Genomic DNA, 23,616 nt, shown 5'->3' on the forward strand with positions numbered 1-23,616 from the left:
ATGGGCCAAAATGAAAATGAGTTTGATACTGCTTTGACCATGTGTCCAGTCCTCACATTCATTATCCTTTAGCCTCCATGAATTTACTTAATTTTACTTTAGTGTCTTTGCTTCAAATACTTTATTTTGCAGAGACACTTGAGTTGCTTCAATTGTAAAATTCTATTTCTTTGTTGTAGCACAAATCTTTCTGTTTGCGTGCGTCTGTGTGGTGAGGCAGTAAAGCTTTCTTTTTGGGAAAATGGCTTCAGACACTTGTGCAGACATGATTGCTGCAGGTTTTGTAGCGAGCAACAGCTTCTGACCTGTTCCACAACAACGCCGCCACAGTTGTTGGCCTCTCTTTAAAGCAGAGCAGCAGATTTAGGGCTGAAAGCCAAAGATCGTTTCTTGACGCAGTAGCTGGCTGAAGTTTCTGTGTTCTGTGGTTGAAAATGTACCAGAGGATCTATTTATGGGTCCGATTTATTAAATTTTGATCCAGCAGACCATGAAAGCTTTATCTCAGTGAACTCAGTCATTTGAACACGTCTACATACACAAACACGCACATGCAAGCATGGATACGACCATATGCGCATGGCAAATATTTAGCGGATGCCGGGTACTGAAAGTATTTTTATTTATTTTTTTTTGTTTTTTTTGTTTGTTTTTCACCACTGCTGGTGTCGTTCTGTTGCAGGACTGGCTGACAGAAAGTGCCAGGCTCATCTCCAAGTGTGGCCACACTGTGGAGTGGGTGACACCCCTGGGCTTACCGATCATTCAGCCTTACCACCGCACACGCAATTTATTGGTAAGTCTCACCATGGGACTGACTTTCCACTGCAGAGATTCAATTTAACAGATATTTGAAAGAAGTCAGTCAGCTTAGCCAGTCGCTGCTTCTTGTAAAAGTATTTCTATGCTCTCAACCTGTTCAAACTAAACCTTACCTGAAAGTCTATATTTGTACCGACTGTCTCGCCAGAGCAAAAATCTTTTTGCTTTGTCCATCCCATTCCAGCTTCATTTTGAAGTACTTCAAAAACAGCACAGTTGACCCAAGTGCTGTAAAACAAGCACAAGAAATACATTTGTTTATTTTATATCCTTTGCAGCTTTCTTTCCAGAGGAAACAAGACTCAAAAATTATTCAATCAATATGAGTTTTAATCCTCCCATCCCGTCAGTGTCTCAGCCGTGGGTTTTTGTTTTTGTTCGTCTCGGGCTTTCCGAGTCTCTCTGGGTTTGCTGCCGGAGTGCGCCACCGATGGTGTATTGCGATTATTCTAAGTGGTGCAACTTTAATAGACCTCAGCAACATAGCCTGTTTTGTTTGTCGCTATGGTGATACCGGCAGTAACACATCTTAGAGATATAACATGACGACTGTGTGCCGGCGTGTCTGCAGATAACGCAGCTTCGTGTGCGTTGTACAAACTGGGAAGTGTTCCCATCTGTATGAAGAGGGAAAGACCGTAACCTCTTAACTTCTTAATTGTTAGCGACGTGAAGGGCGGAGGCGGACACGTTGCCGATCAGATTAGTAACTTGTGGGCTTGCTCGGCATACAAACTGCTCTTTTAGTCTGACTTCAAGCATAAGGTTGTCTTAGACAGGAAATGCCACCGCGGCAGCAGGTGCAAATGACTTGGAGTGACAGATGGTAGATCCCCTGAGGGAGCTTCTCTTTCTCTCGCTGTTGGTAGTCAATTTCTTTCCCTGATCTGACCTGCTTCTTTTGATTTACAAAGCGGACCAGGAAGATGCTTAGCTGAGCTCCTTTTTGCCTTTAAGGCCTAAAAATAAACAAAATAGTAAACAAACAAATAGGTTAAATGAGATTTTACTGACAATTTTCTCGATCTGCTTCAATAATTCTCTAATCCAGTTGCATCACTGGGCAACAAAAAAATGAAACCATCTTGCAGAAAGGTCACCTTTGCAAAGTATAGCTGGATTAAATTTAATCTCTGTCTCCTCGCTGCATCTAAAATCCAGGGCCGCTGCGTTCCTGTGGGTTATCAGTAATTACACTGTAGATAGAAGGCTAGGCTGGAGAATAATGCTGTGCGAAAAAAAACAACAACAACTGAAAATAAGGTGAAAGTAGCGGGTGTTTTGTCGCAGGAGAATTGTTTGTGTACATCTGAGGGGAAATGTACGAAAATTAAAAAAAGATGAAAAAGACTTTGGAGAAGGCGCCTTGCTAGACCAGAAGACACTAATCCAATCAGAGGTCACTTTGGCTGATGTGTTTTTTTTATATATGCTGTCCCCTCCACCCAGGGAAGCTGTAGTATAATCTTTCTCAGCGGATGCTAACTCGAGGGAATCGGCTGGATTTGACCGGATTTGTGGGTTTATAGTGTGACTAAAAGCTTGTGATCTAATGTCCTCTGTGTGAGAAGAATTAGTCTCCTCTGGGTTTCACTGATCGGGCCTCTCTAGTGGAAAAGTTTTTCATTAAGTACACTATAGCTGCTTGTGGCCTGTAAACAGTTTGAAACCAATGTGCCGTCAATAAGTAATTCACCCGATCGGTGTTTACAAGCCCACTGAGGTCACGGAAGTTGGACCGACTCTTTTACCGGCCTCGGATGGACTTTATGACACGTATGTAAAAGCTGCTGTCGCTTACAGTTCATTCACAAAAGTATTCAAATCCCTTACACCTTTTCAAAAGTTATTATGCTACAACCACATTTTGCATTGTAGAGTTGGTGTTTGGATTTAGCCTCTTGACTATGGGAATGCTTCTCCTTCCGTCCTTATGGTGCTTTTCCTTCGTGTGGCTTTTCCATTGAAATTCATGTAATGTATCTGTAAATGTCAGTGTGATTCCATTCAGTTGCCCTACATGGGCTTTTTTTTTCTGACTTTTTCCAGAATCTTGTGGCATTTTGGGCCAAACTAAATATGCGGTTTGCGTTGTAATGGTAACACCCTAGAAAAGTTAAGTTTAGTGGGGATACGATCAGCTGTAGGCCAGCGGAGGTGTGGCTAGGTGAAGCAAAGATGATTGAGGAAATAAACATATTACTGGGATATATGATTGACCCGGTTACCTTGTGAGCATCTGGAGCTTAACCGTGATTCAGACTTTAGAAACTCATATCCGACCGTAGGGCGATCCAAGGTCTCCATCCGTCTTAGCGGCATGGATTCAATCAACTCCCTACACGGATCATACGCTCTTGTTCATACATTATCATACACGGTAGGGATTTGATTTACAGTACGGCAGATAATAACTCGCATTAAAAAAAGGAATTGCTTTTTTTTTTACCCGTTCCATGTTTAAAGTCACAGCTTCTCCTTACACCTCTCACGTAAGTCCATCCGGAGATTGGATGTAAAGGGGGGAAAGGGCAGATTGTCTCATCCTCAGTCCATCTACATCCATGATGGTTAAGATGGCAGCCATGTCACTAAGTGATGGGATTTATCCTCCTTCCTTTGCTCCTGTTCTTAAAGCTTTCTCTGATTGTGCGAATCTGTCAATCAACACACAGCCACCTTTAACCGATTGACTAGAACCAGCAAAGCGAGAAGCGTTATGACCCCCTAAAGCTAGGCTCAATGTTCTTTCATTCGTGCAGCTGCTCCCACCTCCTTTCGTCCATCTTCATCTTTCCCTCTTTAATGTATTCAGCTGGTCTGTTCTGTCCTAGAATTGGATGCAGTGAAAGATAAAGAAAGTTGTTAGCAGTAAACCCAGTAGAAACCCTTAAGTAGGTACCTCTGTTTCAGTGGTTTCAGAGATAATGGATTATCTGGACAAGAGTGTGTATGACAGCAGATAGAAAATGAAAAAATAATGAAAAGAAAAAACGTAAGTTGGTGTTAGACAATCATCACTAGTGACAATGTTGTATTTAGCTCTCCATTTTTAATGCTCTCTGCACACACTTTCAGCTGCATGGCTTATTATATAGTATAGTCTGCTTATATGTATTTGTCTAAAAAAAACATATACTATATTATAATTATCTTTAATATAGGACTATATGTCATAGAATAATTGTGTATATTTTACAATTTTTTTCAACAACCTTCAGTCTGAAGGACAACCAGTTCAAAATCTGGACATGAATCCAGTCTCCATTCAGCCCAGCTGGGATCAACACTGGGATTAATTTCATAATGAATAATGAGTACAATTATCAACCTTTACATCTACAAATGTGGTAAGAGTTATACCCCAGTTCTTTCCTTTGGTCTATTGCTTAGAAATACTTTAAAGCTTAGTTGTTGTTGTTTTTTCTAGGCTCTGTAAAAACAAAAGGAGCCCAAAGCAACAAACACATATGTAGGAAAGACTTTTCTGTCATTTGTAGCAAATGCCTAAATGTTTGTTATTGTAGTACGATTCTCTGGTAAAAAATTTCCATTATGGGCCTTAAAACTGTCATTGAATGTGAAAAGTCCAAAAACAGCATGGTTCTCATTTATGGCTAATCCTCACACCTAATAAAGACTCATCTAGATTATAATTCCTCATTCAAAAGCTTGTGTGACTCCTTCAGTGTGAGGGTGACCAATTTACAGTAACCTCATCAGATGGTGTTGATCCTGCAGTTTCAACCCTTTTTGTCGACGCTTACTTGACTCAAATCGATGTTTAGGATCACTGAGTGTACGTCTGACGAAGGGTCTAGTTCTCCCCTTAAATGTCCGTCCTCTTCAGGTGACAGGGGTTTAAAAAGCTTTACAACACAGAAGAGAGCTTACAACAGCAAATGTTTGGTTTCTTTTTTACTGGGACATCGTTTTAGATCCAGAATAAATGTGAATGTGGGAAGAAGATTCATCCAACAAACAAGCAATCTGGGTCACGACTGAGTTACGTGTTTAAATCACATTTTTCTTTTCATTAAGTCATAATGGCAGTAGTTTGTTTTTTTCCTTTTTTAATACTGCATTGTGTTTAGAAGGAACTAGAATTAAAATTAGAAAAAAAAAAAAAACTCTCCTCCGCAACAGTCAAGATTTGTAGCCACTTAGTAAATAATTTGAGTTTATCAATCAGTTTCCCCTCAGCCACACAAACAGAGGAACCCAGCGCAGCGACTTACCGGGGATCCAGCATGCTGCTTAATATGGATTAATTATCATCACTCGGCTGTCTGTGATGCAGCTACTTGTACTTGACCTCAAAATCAAGGAAATGGATGCAAATTAGTCCTCATTAATCACTGGGAACAAACAAACACATTTTCTGTTCATTCAATTTACCGCGGCTCATTTAGCTCTGAAGCCTGCTACGGACGGCCTAAAAGCACTTTGATTATTTACAGTGCAGATAACTGTGTTTGCGGCACCCTGAATATGGTTTAATTGGACCGTTCGGCGCTGACGCTCCATTCCGTCAGTGAAATCACTAAAATGTGTCCGGGCGGGGTAATGGAGAGGGAAACGCTGGGATCCATTACCGTTGGCCCGGCGCAGGATAAACACAATAATAGTATGAGCGTATATTGACAGGAGGCATGCTATCTGTTGCCGGTTTTATCCGTGTGTCGAGAGTCGCCTCTCATCGCCAATCTTGCAGCGTTGCCGGGTTTAGTTAGGCTAAACTCACGCTTGGGTGCAGCTGCGAGGGGAGTCCTCCGTCCTTTGGAAATGAAGAAAGGAAACGGGGTTGTAATGAAGACGAACAGCAGAATTTAAATCGTGTTTATTTGAAGCCAGCTCGGTGTGCGTGCACTAGCAAATGGCCTGCTCTGGTCAATTTTCCTCTCTCTTCTGCTGATGGTTTGTTGCAGGGATCAAGTGGATAATGGCGCTCTCTTCGCTTCTTCCCGTACTTCTTCTCTCAGGAGTGCGACGCTAATGTGGAACTGCGTTGTCGATAAATGTGCTCACGTATTGCCTAGAGTGGAAAACGCCACTTTTTGCACTATTATCAGGAGTGGACCATATCATCATTATATTGTTCACTATAAAATCTCCCAACTCAAGCTGTATTAAGTGAAATGAATACTTATTAGATTTATTAGGCATATCAGGTGATGTGTCCTTGTGTAATAAAGGAGGGTGGAGCCCGTGGAGAACAACAAGCATCAATGTGTGCATAATTATTGGGCAGCTTTTATTCCTCCAGAAAAATAGGGTTAAAAATAAAACTGAAGTTCACTGACTCTAAAAAGAGTCGGGCTGTCTTTACGGAAGATTGAATTGATAGGAAATGCTGCCAATGCAACACATGTTCATGTTTTATTTTTACAAAATACAAATGGTACTTTGTATTTGCCACATTTTGAGCTCTACAAAAAGTGCATATGGCAGTGAAAATAAAATCTTTTTTTTTTTTTCATCTTTATGTTTGTTTTGTTTTGTTTTTTGCTATTAGTGTCTATTGTTATAAAAACACTCTGACCTTAATTATCCTGTTCTTTACTTATTACTTCTTTGGCCATGTTAACCAACTGTTCCACTAAATTAACTTCATTGCTTTTGTTTTCCAGCTGAAGAGCACCATGCAGCATATAAGCCTCCAAGTCACCCACGACACTACAGAGTAAGTCCCTCTGTAGATTTATTTCATTTTGTCTGATCTTATATAAAATCTGACCCAGCAGATGCAGAGAGTCCACATTCCTCTCTTGTAGCACTTTGTGACATTTGTCACTAAAATGTCACCAGTGAGTTTGATCGTAGTGACCTGGAACAGGAGCAGAGAAAGACGTGGTGTTTACCGCATTGATTTCTGATTTCATGTCGCTACAAGTTTTCAAAAGGCAGCTTGGATCGGGTTCCAGGACACACTGTGGATGCTGTCCCATGGAAACAGTTTTTGGCTCTCACAGATTCCATCAATTTTTAATTTTTTTTATATTTGGGGATTCTGACATGTTTCAGGTCATCTAACACGTTTTTCTGACAAAGGCTCAAGAGAAAGACAATCCAAACCAATTTAGAACCATGTAGAAAATGTAATTGCCCCCTAAACATTAAGCTACCCTTGCCAACAATAACTACTATCAAGTGTTTATTATACCTAATAACACTAACAGTCAGTTAGGGGGTTTAAGCAGAAACATAGTATGGCGGCCTTTTAATCAGATGTGTGCCCAGTTTTTGACTTGACCACTCCAAAATCGTAATTTGCGTGTAATTATTCAGACTCTAACTTACCAGTGTGATTTGGATCAGTGTCCTGTAGAAGTCACGGTTCAGTCAGTTCAGTTCTCAGCGCTGAAAGAATGAAATCAACCTCAGATCGCCACCATGTTTGATTGTTCTGATGATGTTTTGCAACATTCATAACAGAATTGTCCACCTTCCAAAAAGTTTGATTTTAGTCTTGCCAGTCTACAGAGTAAGTCTTGGGGATCATCATCATCATCATCATCATCATCATCATCATCAAGATGTTCATTTTTGCTATGACCCCTATTTTATTAACTTAGGCAAGTGAGGCCTGCAGTGTTTTAGTTGCTGTTCTGGGTTCTTGTGCAATCTGCTGGATGACCTGACATTTTTTTTTTTTATGATTGGTAAGGCATTGTCGTTTTTGTGTGTTTTTTTGTTGTTGTTTTTTTTTTCCCAAAAATGAAACTAAACTTTCCAGTTTCAAATGTGGCGCCCACAACTGTTTTATTGTTGGACTAAGGCCGTTCCTACCCCTGGTTCAATACCACACTTATGTTATGTTGGGATCAATATTACTTTTTTTGTGTGGAAAAAAAAAAAGCTTCTTTTTATGCACAAACCAGGATAAACTTGTCTTTGGGGGGGCGGGGGGGGAGACTCCGGTGACCTGAAAAGAAATAAACCAGGCTGTAATTTCCAACTTTTATTCCAGATAGCAGTGACATGATACAAACATTTGTAATTTGCATTAGCGATTGCCACGCACAGTTTGAGTAACAATTGGGTTAAAAGCAAAAGCTCTGCCGTTGAAATACAAATGAATTCATACTAATGTTAAAAGAAACTTGTTCTGGTAATCACAAGGGAATGTTGATGTGTTGCCTGCTCTGTTAAATTCCCAATCCTTGTTGGCTTAAAGCTGCTAAAGCTACCAGCTGCCCTAGTCAGTTAAACAAAACAATTATGTAAATTAAACCGCATTAATTCAGATAAGTTGTCAAGACGAAGCTTCAAAATAAAGTCCACTTCCTCTTTAGTGAGCATTAAACGTCTTCGGTGTTGAGGGGAAAGTTTGAAACAAGCCGGAGTTATGAGAGGTGAGAGGAGCAAAACACAACAGAGACAGATGGAGAGACAGGAATGGTAAATGAAGTAATGACGGAGGCAGAGCAGTGGAGACACGGCCCAGGAAGACTGACAGCTGTCCTCTTCAGTCTGACATGCACCACTCTGCAGATCCTGCCTTGTGAATATGAAACAACAGGCAGAGTGGAGGGAGAGCAGGAAGGGCGGTGGGAGTCAAGAGTTGAGAGGAAGGAGACATCTCTGCCTTTTTTTTTTTTTTTTCCTTTTTTTTAACTAAAATTGAAGATCTGCTGTCAGCAAAACCATCACTGTCTGAGTGGAACTTGACAACATCATTACAACTTGCTTTGGTCTCGCATTAAAAACGTACCTTCTGGTTTCTTACAAGCCACCATAATATCATGAGAGCTTACTGAAGCTCAGGGTTTCAGATCATCTGTTTAGCTGCTGAGTTAAGGTGGCATGGGGTGCAGGGTTTCTTGAAAAGTCTGGGGGTTGGTTTTTATTAATTTCCATGTCTGAAGTCTGGAAATTTAAAAATTAAAAATATATGTATATGAGTTTTAAATTTTAGTTATATTTGTTTTTGTGCAGCTGCAGTTTCTCCTTGTACTTTCTGGCAAGCATAGCTCTTGAATTGGGTTTCCTTCAAATGCCAAACAATGCTTTGAAATTTCATTTTTGTGACCATTTAGTGAAATGAAAGTATCATCGAGATGTTCCAGATTTTAACCAATTTTAGCTTGTCAAGATTTCAAAATAGCAGCACAAACACTGAATCAGGAGCAACCGTCAGGGCTGATTCATGATTTGTGGGGGAAAATAAAAATAAAAGTTACAACTTGTGGAATGTCTCTACATAAATTCCCATGATGTCCCACAAATTGATGGAAATATCAAGAAAATTAAGTTAGCAAAAAAGAAAAATTTTGAAATGGAAAATCGTCTGTGTCATAAGGAGTGTTTTATCAGCAAAATTAAAAGTTATTAATCTGCTAGTTCAACTCGTTGGCAGTTACTATAATAGATGGTAGAAGTAATCTTTTATTCATGTAGGAGACTTTTCCATGAACGCAGCGTGTTGCTGTTGTAATTTCTCTGGAAAATATTAGCCTCATAAATTATTTGCTTCAAAGACTCCTTTCATTGGTTTTCTTCTTGTAATGAGTTTTGCTGACGGTACATTCAGTAACAATAGGAAAACTGCATACTTTTTAAAAGGGAAAAGATGAGAACAACGTAATGTAATATCACACATTTGTCCTTGCTGTGTGCAGAACATTAGATTAAGTGCTGACGGAGCAACATGCGGTACATTTTGCCTGAAGTAAATGCATTGTGTTGTTTATTTACAGTTAACAGCAAAGCAAACTGTTATTAGGTATTTCTATTGGTGGGTCTTTGGTGCAGTAAATGCAGCACGATTGCAAGAGAACAGCTTGCAAATAGATAAAGATTAAAACCTTGATAAAAGCTTGATTTGAGAATCATTCGTGGCTTTAAGTCTAAAGTTTAAACCTCTATTATGTTGTTTTATTCATAAGCCCAACTGAGGACTTTGATCACAATTTAGCTTAGGCGGCTAAAATGCTGTAAAATTTGGCATCACATATTTGTAAGTAGTAATATGAAGTTTTACATTATTTTAAAATTAGCTTCTCATTTGATGCATTTTTGTTTTACATATTTGTGTTATTCTGCGCTGACACTGATGAGGCCATGGAGCAGTGAGAATCTCTTAACCGTCCATGATTACGCTTGTGTCTTTGTGTGTCTGCACTGTGTGTGTCTCAAACCGAGGATCCAAGGAAAAACAAAGCTTCTCATGTTTTCGCAGCAGAGCGTGCTCATAAATGAATATCCAGGTATCTTGTTTTTTTGCACAACTCGATCCCTGAACAGCAGGACTAAAAGCACTCTGACAGAAGGCTAACATTTCCAGGCCAGAAAAAAACCCTGCTCAGACGAAAAACGAGAGTGACAGACAGCCGTGGTGTGTTCCTGCCTGTGTGTTTGTGTTTCAGCTTTGGGTTTTGGCTCTCTCTGCTCTCTTTGCATTTCCATTAGAGGAATGTTCTGGTCTGTGGCAGCCCAGAGGATTTGAATGGCTCAGGCTCGGGTAATGGGAATACAGGAAGGAAAAGATTGACACGTTGCCGTTTTTGCTGCCGGTTTCATCACCAGAAGCAGCAATATTACATTTTTTTTTAATAAATAAAAAATAAAACAATGTGAGCACACATAAGCTCTATTTCTATAATCTACTCAATTGAAGTAGATGAGTTCAGATTTGCAAGAGAATCTGAACTCGTCTCTTGGAGGTCAGGGTTTAAAAACTTTTCAATAAAGTCTTTCCAAAATAACAGAGGGTACATTTTGCAGCAAATATCAGTAAATATTTGTCCTTGAAGGCGTCTTGACCATAAAAACAGCGAGAGACGTCTCCAAAGGTCGACGCACACTCAAACAAAACAAACGCAGGAACCAGAGAGACATTCGGTCTGACCTGAAGCAAGCACCACACGCTGCACGCTGAAGCGAGTAGGGCTCCGTCAGAAAATGTCAAGGGGAGACAAAGACTGGATCAGTATGTGCTGAGACACGAGGGGATGTAGCACATGGTGTTGGTTTGGATTACGAACACATTTTGGAGGAAAATGTGTTCTCCATTGCTAGGGAGCTAGATTTGAAGAGAAGGGTTTTAGCTCTTTGACTGAGGAAGCTAATCGAAATGCCAAGTTGCCAACAAAAGATGGGGAGATGTAATTGGTGACAGCATTGAGTCCTGACTTTTAACATAGCACCAAACCCAAGGCACTCTTAAATCCACCTTTTAATTTCTAACGTCTTTGTAACTGTAGATGAAATACAAATATGGAAAAGAAAAAGTTTGTGCCCCTTGTTAAAGATGTGTAAAAATCCATACGATATCCATCTTGCAATACAATCATATAGTTTCACATTGAAAACGCTCAGCCGTTCATTTGATTACATTTATTTTTAAAAGTCCTGTGATGAGAAAAGGTCTTTTTTTTTTTTTTTTACAAAATCCCAATTATTTATACCAAAATCCCCAATAAAATAACTGCAACCGAATCATTTTTCATCTTTATGCTTTACTCCCCATTTCTGTCATCAGTCTATGTCTTTTTGTTTGCCTGGGCTGTGAATAGAACATCATCATTTCCACCCACTGGCTGCTAGTGTGGACAAGGACGTACATTTATGTTTCCACCGCCCAGCGTGAGCAGGTCGAAAAAAGCTCATGTGACCATTACAAGTGTAGCAAATAGTGTGGTCACCACGGAAACAATAACATCACACCCCTACAAAACATGCCGAGCCGTTGTTTAGGAGTGATTCCTGAAAAAGAAGCCTTTTTTTTGTCCTGTCGTCATAATTGTAAACACCAGAATCGGCTTCATTTGCCAACTTTGTGCGCACAAACAAGGGATTTTGCTTTGGTTCTGCTTGGAAAATATAAACTTATTAAAAGTAGGCATGTGGAGTTTGTCAAAGTAGACTGAAACCGAGAATGAGAAATGCTCTCAGCCTTGTAAAATGTTATGGGGTAAGACTGAGCGCTGTCCTTGTATGACCTCGTAAAACAAAAAAACAACAAAAAGAGAATTGCTGACATATGTTTATGAATATGAAGCTCAGATATCCTTGGACGTCGGGTTTGAACTGCAGAATAGTTTTTCATCAAGTTCTCTTGGTTGTCTGTGGCTTTTCAGGAGGCCGGACACAGTAAAACAGAAGAATGCATTCCCGCCCAACTTCATCCACTCTTTGGACTCCACGCACATGATGCTGACTTCTCTCCACTGCCACAGGTATTACTGCTCAAAACATTACATGAAAAAAACTAAACAACAAATATCTAATCCTGGCATTTACTCCCAAAACTCACTTTCACATGTGCAGCTTTTCACTTTTGCGCAAACATTAAACATGACGTCAGAGCAGCGGCTGCACATAAAACGGGCCTTGTTAACGTGAGAGATTTGTGAGAGATGAGATGTTTTCTGGTCGCAACTGTAAAACAAATGTTGGCCTGGTTTTTGACATTTACGGCTTTCCTTAAAAAAAAAATGCCTGGCTGGTTTTTAGACGTTTTCCTAACGCCTCGCCGCCTCTGCTCTCGTCCTCTCCTCAGTGCCGGCCTGACCTTCGTCTCGGTTCACGACTGTTTCTGGACCCACGCCCTCACCGTGGACACCATGAACAAGGTATTACGTTACAGTCACCTCCTGTTTCCACAACCTTATCATCCGCTCACAGCTGTTCCCCTCCTGTCCGATCTGGATTCGTCAGTGTTGATGTTTCATCTGTGCATTTGTTTGGGGGGGTGGAGGGGAGGGATTTATTGAAGCTGAAGATGGTGAAAAGTGATTCAACACTCAGAGCGTTGTCTTTGATGTTAGAGGAAAGATGTGAGCTTATTTATTTATTTTTTGTTTAAAGCACCAAGACACTGAGGATGCAGGCGATGGAATCAATTTGTGCCACATTCGCGACCGGCCCTTTTTGCTACCGTAGACACTTCAGCTAAGTGATGCCACTGATACAAACTTCCAGCCGTCGCCGGCTCATACGTTTTCAGGCTGCAGGGAGCAAACCGAGCCTGTCGAGCTGAATAAACACCTGGCCGTCTCTGCGTGTCGAAAGTAGATCCGGACTGAGACACGGTGCGGAATAAAACGGATCAAATTATCGCAAAGCCCCAATTTTCCGTAGCGACGCCTCCAGAGCAGAGTCGCGGTTTTCTGTCTTCGCCTGATCTCTGAGGAGTTTAAAGGCGATGAAGCGGGTTCCTCTCGTTTGTTCTCCGTCTTTTGATTGGAGGGCGGTATGCCTTCCTCGTTACACAGGTAATTGAACACAGCCGGAGAGCAGACGGGCACCAAATATCTTCATCATCTAAAGCAATTGTTTAAATGATAACCAGTCTGTTCTCTGTCCTCTTTTACTCACTTTGGGGCTGTGCGCCGCCTGCCCAGGATGTAATCGAGAGCGGGATTTACCGCATGATAGATCGACCAATCGGGGGAAAGAAAATTCAGAATTCATGAGGAAATTGACTTTTGCTGCATAAATCATGCGAGTAATGCATAGAATATTTTATTTATTTATTTTTTTCCCTGAGACCCCCCTGATGGCTCCGGAGATGTGGGCACAGCTGTGGATTTTAATTGGGTGGCGGGCGGCTTTGCATGGTCAGGAGACGGCTCACGCTGTGTTTTTATTCTTCGAGGAATGACGTAAATGCTTTTCTTGCCCTCATATTGCTGTTTGCTTATTAATCTGACCTCAGTGCAGAGATTCTGACTTATGAATCATTCAGGTACACTGAGAGTTTCTCAAATGTCTGTTTTTCTTTGGGGTAGTTTGGTTATAAACAGGGATTAAATTGGAATTGCATGTTGGCGGGTCGTTTGGGGGTGAACTATAGACATCCACAGTAATGGGAATGTTTATACCTCCTCCTCTCTGCTGCACAGATTGTCAAATGTCCCTTTAGATGCATTTTATCATGTTTTTTTTTTAAATCTAACTTCAACGTCCAACAGTACACTGAAGTTGGCGTCCTATTTGAAGCTTTGAAACAGGAAAACTAATTGCATTTCCAGATGTCATTTCCTGTTCGCATTGCCTAAAGGTTGCATCCAATCACATAACCACATAACAGATATAAGCTGCTATAACAGGCGATAATCATAGACTGTCTGTGTTTTCACACGCATCCCTCTATGTCCTCACTGTTTCTGTTTCTCTCGAGATTTCAAACTTTTGAAATTTACCTCTGGGAAAGTGTTTAAGGAATAGACGGTGGAGACAGCATAGAGTAAAAGTCTGCTATTTTTGTTGACAGAGCAGTACTTTTCCTGTTGTCACTTCCACTCTGCTCTGTCTCACCTCTGCTCACCTGTTATCTGCTCAGCTGGTCTGTGTTTCTTTCTGATGAAGTCCTTAGATTAGACTAACTTCTCCCCCCTCCTCTCCTCTCCTTCCTGTCAGATCTGCCGGGAGCAGTTTGTCGCCCTGCACAGCCAGCCGATTCTGCAAGAGCTGTCCAGCTTCCTGCAGCTCAGATACTGCTCCACAATCCAGTAAGTTTGCACAGGAGCACATTTGATTTATAAGCTTAGGAGATGCGAGTCTCCTGAGGATCAATGTGGCCACGGATTGGTACAAAGAAATAACATTCAGGCAAAGAAAACCAAAATATATTTACAGGTTTTCATTTCTTTTCCTCCTTTTTTTTTGGATTGTTCCCACACAAGAGACCATCAATGCCATCGATCATTTTATTCTTTCACGAATGGCTGTCACTAAACCGCAAATGCGCACAAACAAAACAGAACATGTAAAGGCGGCGAGAGCGAGTTTTTTTTTTCTTTCTCCTCCAGTCGTCTGTGACATTGGAGCCAAAACGATTTCCACTCTTTGTGCCAGCCTCACTGGCCTCAGGCCGGGTTACAGTCATCGACTGTCTGTGTTTTCTCTCTTTGGGGTAATTGGGCCCTTCTCCACATCAGCAACAACAAATCTCACCTTAAACTCTGTCAGTGCCGCTGTTTCCAAACTTCACAGACAGATTTTGAAAGACACCAGAGGAAAAGGACACAAAGCTTCTGTAGTTTTTTTTTTCAACATAAAATTAATGTTTTTCAGACACCAGATGAATTCATCTGTTTTTTGTTTTTTTTTCTTACATTAGGTACATCTTTAGCAGTAGACAAAATCCTTCCAGCACTCTTTAAAATTACATTAAAGTGTTTTGGAGATCTCAATATAATCAAAAAAATCTTTTTTTTCTTCTGATTCGGTTTTAAAAGTGGAACTGGCATATTTATTTAGGCTTCATTTTGATGTTTAAGATTTACAATTAATAAAAAACCCAATTTCTGATTTTTGACCTTAGAAAATGTTTTAATACAGAAATTTTCTTTTATCGCCTACTATAACAGACTGACAACCTCCATAAGGAGCACGAGCCATGAAATGTCATTCCTGTAGAAGCTGGCTTATTAATGGATAGTTGAGTGGAAGAAAAACTGTTGCATGAAAAAAAAAGAAAAATCGATAAGGGAGGTTATAGCCAGCCTTGAAGCAAAGCCCATTTAAGAGATTTGTTGGTGAATGGAAAGGTGTGAGCTGTGAGTTTTTCCGTAAATTTACTATGAGTTTCACTTTTTGAATGGAACTATTTAAATAAATCTGCTTTTTGATGGTACTGTAAATCACGGACATGCACTTGTACGCTTAAAGGTTGTAGCAGTATGTAAGCAGTTTAACTTTAGAAAAATAATGTTTTGTTTTTAATAGAAAATGCATACGGCTTGTATTTTGCTGGCAGCTGTAAATGTTTCACCCGGACCTGAGTTTCTCACTCATCAAACAGCAGCACTGATAACATCCGAAACGGGTCTCAAACTTCCTTTTAATACACAAACGCATTTGTCTGTTTGTTCTCAGGTCTCATTTTTTTTTTCATCTTCTTCTTCATCCTCTCCTTTCCTGACAGGAGTGAAGCCAAGAACAAGAAGTACCAGGAGTACAGGAGGTTGATGTTGCTGCTGGCCAAAGTGCCCCAGACAGGTCAGTGTCGGAGAAACAACTGGCTCCTCAAAGGAGCCGGTTAAAGGGGGATCCGAAACAAACGGGATCCTATCTTTTACTCTTTTTTTTCTCTCACTTATATGGTAAAAAAAAAAAAATGGCTGCATATTTATCCTCTGAAGATGTTTGTGAGTTGAACTGCAATTCAATCCGGGGCGATTTCTCCAAACGGTTTTTTTCTTCTCGTTTTTCTTTTTTCCTTTCTATAGCAAATACAGCCAAATTTGGTTCGATGGCAGACACATCTGGGTTTTTTTTTTATCTTTCTCCTTTGATGCCATTGGGTTTTGTCTAGGGCAGCACCTTCCTGTCATTGAGGTGGATTCAGGCTTTTCCTGTTACACAACCCCCGTCTCTCTCTGTCTCCATCTGTACCTTCACTGTTTGCTTGGCACTGACAGCGGGGTTGTATAAATCGATTATTGTTAATTGTGTCCCTCTCTTGCATAATCAGCTTATGTTGCTGAGACGGGTCAGGTGTTTACCTCATCGCGCACACACGTGTTTGTGTGTGTGTGTATGTCTTTTCCACAACGGAGTCAATGAATTCAGATTGAAATTTATTATCGTATTTAGGGATCTGAATTTGTTAGAACGAGGGAGCAACTTGGTTTCTGTGAGGAATCTAGAGGATCAGATTGGTGGGTGGAGTGAAGCTATTTAAATCCTTTCAACTTCTTCATGTTTTTTCCACATTGCAACCTCAAACTAATGTGAATTTTATTTGGATTTTATGCGATCCACCTGAATCGCTTGTATTTCCCCCCCCCAACTATCTAACCAACCTAACTTGTCTCTGCTGAAGAATGCGTCACCACAGCATCATGCTGCCACCACCATAACACTTATCAGATTTTTATTTTGAAAACATTTGTAGAATCGAGGTCCCTTTGTCTTTTGCTTAATCGTTGCTTTTTATCGGTTTACCTCCCGATTAACTAATACAATACATTAAAGTTTGTTGTAGTGACATGATGAAATGAAAAATTAAAATGTTGTTTTTTGTTTTTTTTTTGTGAATGCTATTAGCAGAAGGCTGATGACCTAATATGTTTTCCATAATTGGCTAAACTTTCTCCTCTCAATCTAAACACAACAGCGTTGTTTGATTTAATCGCCGGCCGTTATACGGTGACGGCGAGTCCTCGACGGTGGCGCAACATAAGATCGAAAGTAATTACAAAAACACTTTGTGCGCTCGACCGTCGTTTGGATTTCCCTGTTGGGAAGGTAAATTATGCAGCTTCGCGTTACCAAACCGAAGCAGTTTTCTGGTTTATAGAATATCAATACGATGTAGCGTGGCTGCGGCAACGCACACAGGTCATAGGCGAGTTTGTACTTTAAAGCACCCGTGTCACCGTTCTGTTCAGTCATTTCAGTCTTCACTTTTTAATGTTGGTTCCTCAATAATTCACGCTGCAGCTCCCGGTGGTGAACGCAGCTGTCAGAGAGCAAACCAGGCAAAGCACACAGAGCAGGACAGGAGCTCATGTGGAGCTAAAATTAGCATTTAGATTCTTTATCAGAGTTCAGAGGAAAAGTTCAGCTTTTCACTAAGACCTGAAACTAATGTTTTAATTAAAATTGTTTCACATGTGACAAAAAAAACAACAAAAAAACGCAACTTTTTTGACAGATGTTTTTGTTTCTCTAATCGATGTCAGTCATGTTGTGTTGTGTAAATAACGGATTGATAGTTGGTCATATTATTTAATATGATTACTAAAGACTCCCTGCAAAATACACAGGGAGTGCGTATTGTATTTAATTGGCAATTAAATACAGGGATTCAGTATTTAATTGCCAATTGTATTTCAAACTCTACTGGCTGACTCTAACCGCCTTTGATTCCTGCAATTCATGTACATTTTATTGGCTAAAGTTCACAAACACTGTGATGATGGAAAAGAAACAGTGCAGAAATACGGGTTAGTATAATTGCAATGTTTAACAACAACATCATAAATGCATTGTTTGCAAAGTGCTTTAAGCCAGCTGTTAGTTTTATATATGTTGCTTGGCAGGTTTTTAAAGTGAACTTGATCAAGTTTTTTCTCTGACTTTGGATTCTTTTGCACAGTCCATTCCTTAGTCTTGACCCTGGCAGCGGAACGGGCAGGGTGTGTGTTCAATTATAATTAAATCAAGAATTATCAGGCCTGTGATCTGAGAGTCTTCCTTCAAGGTGATTATCTTCAGCTAGCTCAGTGGGAATCCCTTTGATGGAACAATACTTTGTTTTTTGTTGTGTGACCTTTGGTATGTTTTACTGGTTCAACAAGAAAGTTGGAACATATTTTGTTTTTGAAAGTAGCCAAGATCCCAATTTCTGATTGGTTCTGTAGACACAAAGTACCGGTGCATTCCTTCACGTTTAGACACTTTCCACGTCCGAGTGAGTCGCAGGACAAGGTCACAGCAAAACGTGACGTTATTCATACCGATTATTTGTTAGCAGGAGGAATATGGCACCGCGTACATAATTTCGGGTCTGCAACATCTGCCCGCCGACTCGAACCTGCTCTGACGTGGCCTCTTGTCTCTCCAGGTGATTTTGATCTGCAGCGGGTGAAAGAGTCCACTTACTTCTTCAGCTGAGAGGCCCGCGAGGGCGAAGCGGGCTTAAAGAGATGAGTGGAATTGACAGAGTGCAGCAGGGAGGCTGCTGCTGGCCCGGGAGTCTCAACAGGCTGTGTCTCTCTCGCAGACATGAGGACATTGATCTAGCCGCGCCCTGCCTGCCTTCCTGGCCCACAAACTGCTACCGGAGGCGCGCGCGCTCTCTCGCTCTCTCGCTCTCTCTCTCTCTCTCTCACACTCACACACACACACACACACCGTGATTAACTGGCTTTCCGACTGCTGGAGAAGCTGGGCGGGACGCGCATCAAGGAGAAAAAAATGAGGGAATCGGCATCGGTGGCGAAAGAAAAATACCTCGTTTGTCAGATGTGTATTTAGGTACGTATTTGTGTTTTATTTGCCAAACTTGAATCGACTGTGAGCTGCGTCTTTTCGTCCGCAAGTCAGAAACACTTCTGTTGCTCAATCACACTGACAAGAAAACTTTCTTACTGACTGTAATGGGAGCTGATTAGCGGTCTAAGAGTTTGTATGTGTGTGAGATGCCGTAAAGACCACCAGTGAGCTCTAAAAAGCAGGAAACAAAAAAGATTTGTTTTTTTTCTTTTTCTAAGGTTAAACTGATCTTGGTTCTTACCCTGGAGAACTGAGCTTTTTTAAATAAATGTGTTTTCTAAAATCTCCTGTCATTTATTCGACTCAAAAGAAGGCTGATGTTTGTTCTGTCCTTTTAGCAGGATGAATGAGAGATATTTAGTAATATATTTAAATATCGCTGTGAGAAATGAAGGCCTCCCCTTTTTTGTGATGCGCCACAAAGGCTTTCAAGGCATCACTAATCAACTCAGATGTTATTTCTCTGGGCCAGAACCATATCTGGATGTAAAAATAGCTAGAGTGCTTATCTGATTATTACTGCAAACGTTACAGCACTCTCAGACAAAAGGTGCTGCCGGCGTTCAAAGGAGAAGGCGGCCACGCTGCCAAAGAAAGCTGGCTCCTGTGACAATGTAATGAAATGGAAATGATCTTGGAGTGTGTTGATTACACTGTGGAGGGCTTTTTTTTCTTTTTTTTTTGTTGTCAAATTTGCATGGCGGCGTGCTTGCAGAGAGGCTCTTCATATTTTATGATGCACATGGGATTTGACTTTGATCAGTTGTTTTTTTTTTTGTTTTTTTTTTTATTCTGGTCCAAATTATCTGTCGCCTCACCTGCTGGATTGAGTTAACAGTGATATATGCCCTGAGCTGCCTTTTCTTTTGCCTGATGCTGGTGTTTGATAGGGTTTAGTAACTTCAAGCACCGTACTATTTTTGGTTCCTCTGGAATAAATAAGACTGGAACTTAAGGTGGCGCCGATTGCCGTTCTCTGGCCAATCGCTAAATCTTTAAAAAAAAAAATGTTGCTAAGTATACCAAGAAAGTCGCTGAGTTGGCAAAAACGGGGTGACAGTTGTTAACTGCAAGCATGCAGACATGAATAACCTCTAAACTTTTTTTTTTTTTTACATTTTGTCTCCTTATGACCACAAGCTTCAATTTTTATTAGGACTTCCTGTGATATAGGTTCCAAATTATTTACAAATAAAAATCTAAAAAAGCGTGCCTTTCATTTTGGTGAAATCAACTGCGACGAGTTGCAAAATGCTGTGTGGCAGAAAACAATCACCATCACTTTAGGCAAACATGGTAACAGATAATTACAATTACGTTGTAGCGTGACAAAGTGGGGGGAAGTTCAAAATGGGGGAATACTGTTACAACGTACTGCACTGATTTACACGTCGTGTCACAGTATTAATCTGAAAAGTTTAGATAACGTTAATTAAATGAACAATAACCTCACAAAAAAGACTGCAGCTTCCTCGATATATCTTAAAAGGAGAGTCAGTGCTTTTGTATCCTCAGTTTACTTCCCTTCTTTTTTGCCTTAATGAACAAATTAATTATTTTGATGCTATAATAAACCAAGGTCTTCTGCTCTGCACGCCTCTTTTCTCAGCTAGCTTTCAAGGTCTGACCTCTCTCCCGCGATGTGCTTTCAGGACCACAACGTGCATCACATTTCATACCGTGGCATGACCTCAACGCTCTAACTGCACTCCCGGACGGATGCAGGGACGCTGGGGTCTTAATGTAGCTCACACGTGACGGAAAGTTAACTGGCGACTGTCAATCAGCTGAAAAACCTGCTGCAGTACTTTAAATAGCTGAAGCAGGAGCAGGATGGTGTGAAAGAAGAGGTCAGGTGTGAAAGCAGCACATCTGGCTTTTGCTGGGAGTCGGTGGTGTTTGGTTGAGGCTGCAGCGGCTCAGCTGGGGGGAAACTCTGGAGCGAAGTGCAGCTACGGTTCAGCTTGACGGGCCATGAGACTTCAGGAGAACGCAGCCTAATGATCTTTATTCAAATAACAGTATTTAAAAATATATACATGTCAATTTTTATGACTGAAATGTGAGCTTTACTTTTTTAATTATATTAACTGATTTAAAGTTTAGGGCTTTGAATAACTTATTCAATGCATATTTTACCTTTGCTTTATTGTAGTGGCAATTTTATTCTGGAAATTTAAATTCTATCCTTTAATTTGAATACTCTTATTTGGTGACAAATTAATTCCACACTTAGACATGTTTTATCTATTATCAGTACACATAACAATCCAATTAAGAATAAATGTGCCCTTTTTTTCTGACATGCCTATAAATGCTGGACTTTCTGGCCAAAACTTTGGTCAGTCTTTAGATAATTTAAAATATCTCCGGTTAAGGAGATTTGCCTCCAAGATACCAGATTATTTTTTTGTACTTTAAAAAGAAAAATCGGCAGCTATTTTAATTGCTTATTGAGATTGAATGGTTATTTTATACTATTGTTTGACTCAGACACAAAGCGACAACTTCTTTCTGGTGCTCTTACACTCTTTAAAATAGTGGATGACTTTTTATTTATTTTTTTCTACCTGTTGCCTGTCTTGGACACATATTGCTATAGGAAGAAAGTTGCCAGGCTGTTTTGTGTCTGTTTCATGTTACTATGCTCGACTTTCTGCTGGCATGAAGCTGGATGTGAGTCAAGTGGAGAACTCTAAATTGGTCAGGAGTGTGAGTGTCTGCGTCGGACCTGATGATGGTGTTTCCCTGTCTCACACTCAAAGCATGCTGCAATAATATCCAACCAAACATGACCGCAAATAGAAATATTGGACGAGTGAAATAACTAAGTTACAACTTAGAAAAACAAAGTAAAGGAAAAATACCTTTACTTAGTTGTTTGTTTTTTTTTTTTTTTTTTGGTTGAGTAGAATCAACAAAGTCATCAAAAAGAACTTTTCTGACATGAAGCAGGTAAAAATGTTCTTAAGAGCAACACACCACCTTGATCATAGAAAGGAACAGATGAGAAACATCTAGAAGTCTGAAAATGGCAACAAAGCCATTTCTAAAGCTTTGATGATACAGGGAACCACAGTGAGAATTGTTTTCAACAAATAGAGAAAACATGGAGAAGTGCTGCACCTTTCCAATCTCTCAAAATGTCTCCAAGAAATATTCAACCCAGGAAGGACATGTAAGACAATGCAGGCCTCACTCCAGTTATGTTCGTGATTCAATAATTAGAAAGACACTGGGCATCCATGGGTGAGTTCCAAGGCAAAAATCACCGCTGGCTGAAAAGAACTCAAAGTCCCATCTTACATCTCAACCCCCGAAAAAAAGTCTTTGACTCTCAAGACATTAAGTAAAATATTCTGTGGACAGACGAGACAAAAGCGAACCCTCTTGGAAGGTGTGACCCTGGTCACATTTGGTGTCAAACACACCAACATGCCGACTGTCAGAAAAGATGATGTGATGATCTGGCTTGCTTTACTGGACCAAAACGACCCGATGGATTGACGAATTTTCCTCTTTGCGAGAAAATCCCGACGGTGACTCGCTTGCAATCAGTTCATAACCTTATTCTCAAGAACACTTGGGTTTTGCAGCGATACTGTGCTCAAAACCACACCAGCAAGTCCACCTCTGAATAACGCAAAAAATCAAAATGAGGATTTTGAAGTGGCTTAGATCATGTGGCACGCCCTTCAACGTGATTAATTTAAAACAATTCTGCAAAAAAAATGGGGTCAAAATTGCTTAACTGTGATCTAAAAGTCATTCGTAGTTATTTCAAATTAATGCTCAATGCTCAGTGGCATTTACTGATGCTAAGTGTAGCACATGCAGTTTAGATTCAGGTGCAAATATTTATATATATTTCTTCCACAATGGGCCTGGTTTGTTGGTACAGGCTTTCCCCTCAATATATAAAGTGATCCTTTGAAAACAGTATTTCATATTCACCCAACTGTTAACGCATAGAGGCAGGTGCGATGGGGCGCGCGCCAAACGCGTCGGCCTCGCGCACTGTCACTGTCGCGCACTAATTGTGCGAATCTGAATCTTTATAATTCAGCCAAGATTGTGCGCCCCACCTTTCACTCGAACTAAATATTATCCCTATGTGGAGGCTCGTTTTCAGAGAACACGGCACCAAAGTTCGCGTCAACTATGAAAAACGACACGTCTCTTGCTAGCTCACGCGCCCTCAACACAAACTTTCAAAAGCGCGGCAATAACTCACCCTTAAGAGCCAAATACTTTTTTTTTTTTTTTTACCATCACCCTTTGCGAAGGCATCTTGTGTCACTCACTCAGCGCTCGCCTGCCTCCACTGCAGAGCGGTATTGTCTCGCAGCAGAAAGCAGCGTTATGTGTGGGGCTTTCGGGAAGCACTTTTTTTTTTTTCCAGCAGCAGCACCATCAGAAAGTGAACACACTATGCAAGTGTTAGCTGCTATCTGCCAGACATGCCAGAGCTGGAAGCCACTCTGCGATAGCCGCACCACTCACTCTCACCGAGGGGACTTTGATTCTCCTGCCAGGCTCCTGGGCTCTCCCGGCCTATCTGCTGCCCCGTGGTGTCGAGAGAGCCCTGCACTCAGCAGCACTTGCATGGATGGGGGTGTGTGGGTGAGGGAGGGGAGGGAGCGGAGTGTGCAGACAGACCTGGAGGGGGGAGAACTGGGCCAGAGCTCTCCGACGGCAGGGGAGAGGAAGCAGGAGCCAGCGCAGTGGGGAAACAGAGACAGGTGATGCAGTGTTGGCAGGTGTGCGTTTGTGTACATCAGTGTGAGCTGCTCTGACCTTTATTCTGACTGACAGGTAGTGATGCCTTGATTAACAACCATC

General features: G+C 40.8%; 1 protein-coding gene across 1 annotated transcript in view; it reads left to right on the top strand.

Annotated features, from left to right (window-relative positions):
• polrmt (polymerase (RNA) mitochondrial (DNA directed)) overlaps positions 1-19,053 on the top strand; it is a 42,147-nt gene extending 23,094 nt beyond the window's left edge. Inside the window, exons 15-21 of the mRNA XM_007569197.2 lie at positions 683-796; positions 6,453-6,505; positions 11,904-12,002; positions 12,326-12,398; positions 14,188-14,279; positions 15,698-15,771; positions 18,344-19,053. Of these exons, the coding sequence (XP_007569259.1) occupies positions 683-796; positions 6,453-6,505; positions 11,904-12,002; positions 12,326-12,398; positions 14,188-14,279; positions 15,698-15,771; positions 18,344-18,393 (555 nt within the window). The 3' untranslated portion in view covers positions 18,394-19,053. The remainder of the gene's footprint in view (positions 1-682; positions 797-6,452; positions 6,506-11,903; positions 12,003-12,325; positions 12,399-14,187; positions 14,280-15,697; positions 15,772-18,343) is intronic.
• Positions 19,054-23,616: the final 4,563 nt, after the last annotated feature.

This window comes from Poecilia formosa, unplaced genomic scaffold (assembly GCF_000485575.1).
Source record: "Poecilia formosa unplaced genomic scaffold, Poecilia_formosa-5.1.2 Scaffold237, whole genome shotgun sequence".
Lineage (NCBI taxonomy): Eukaryota > Metazoa > Chordata > Actinopteri > Cyprinodontiformes > Poeciliidae > Poecilia > Poecilia formosa.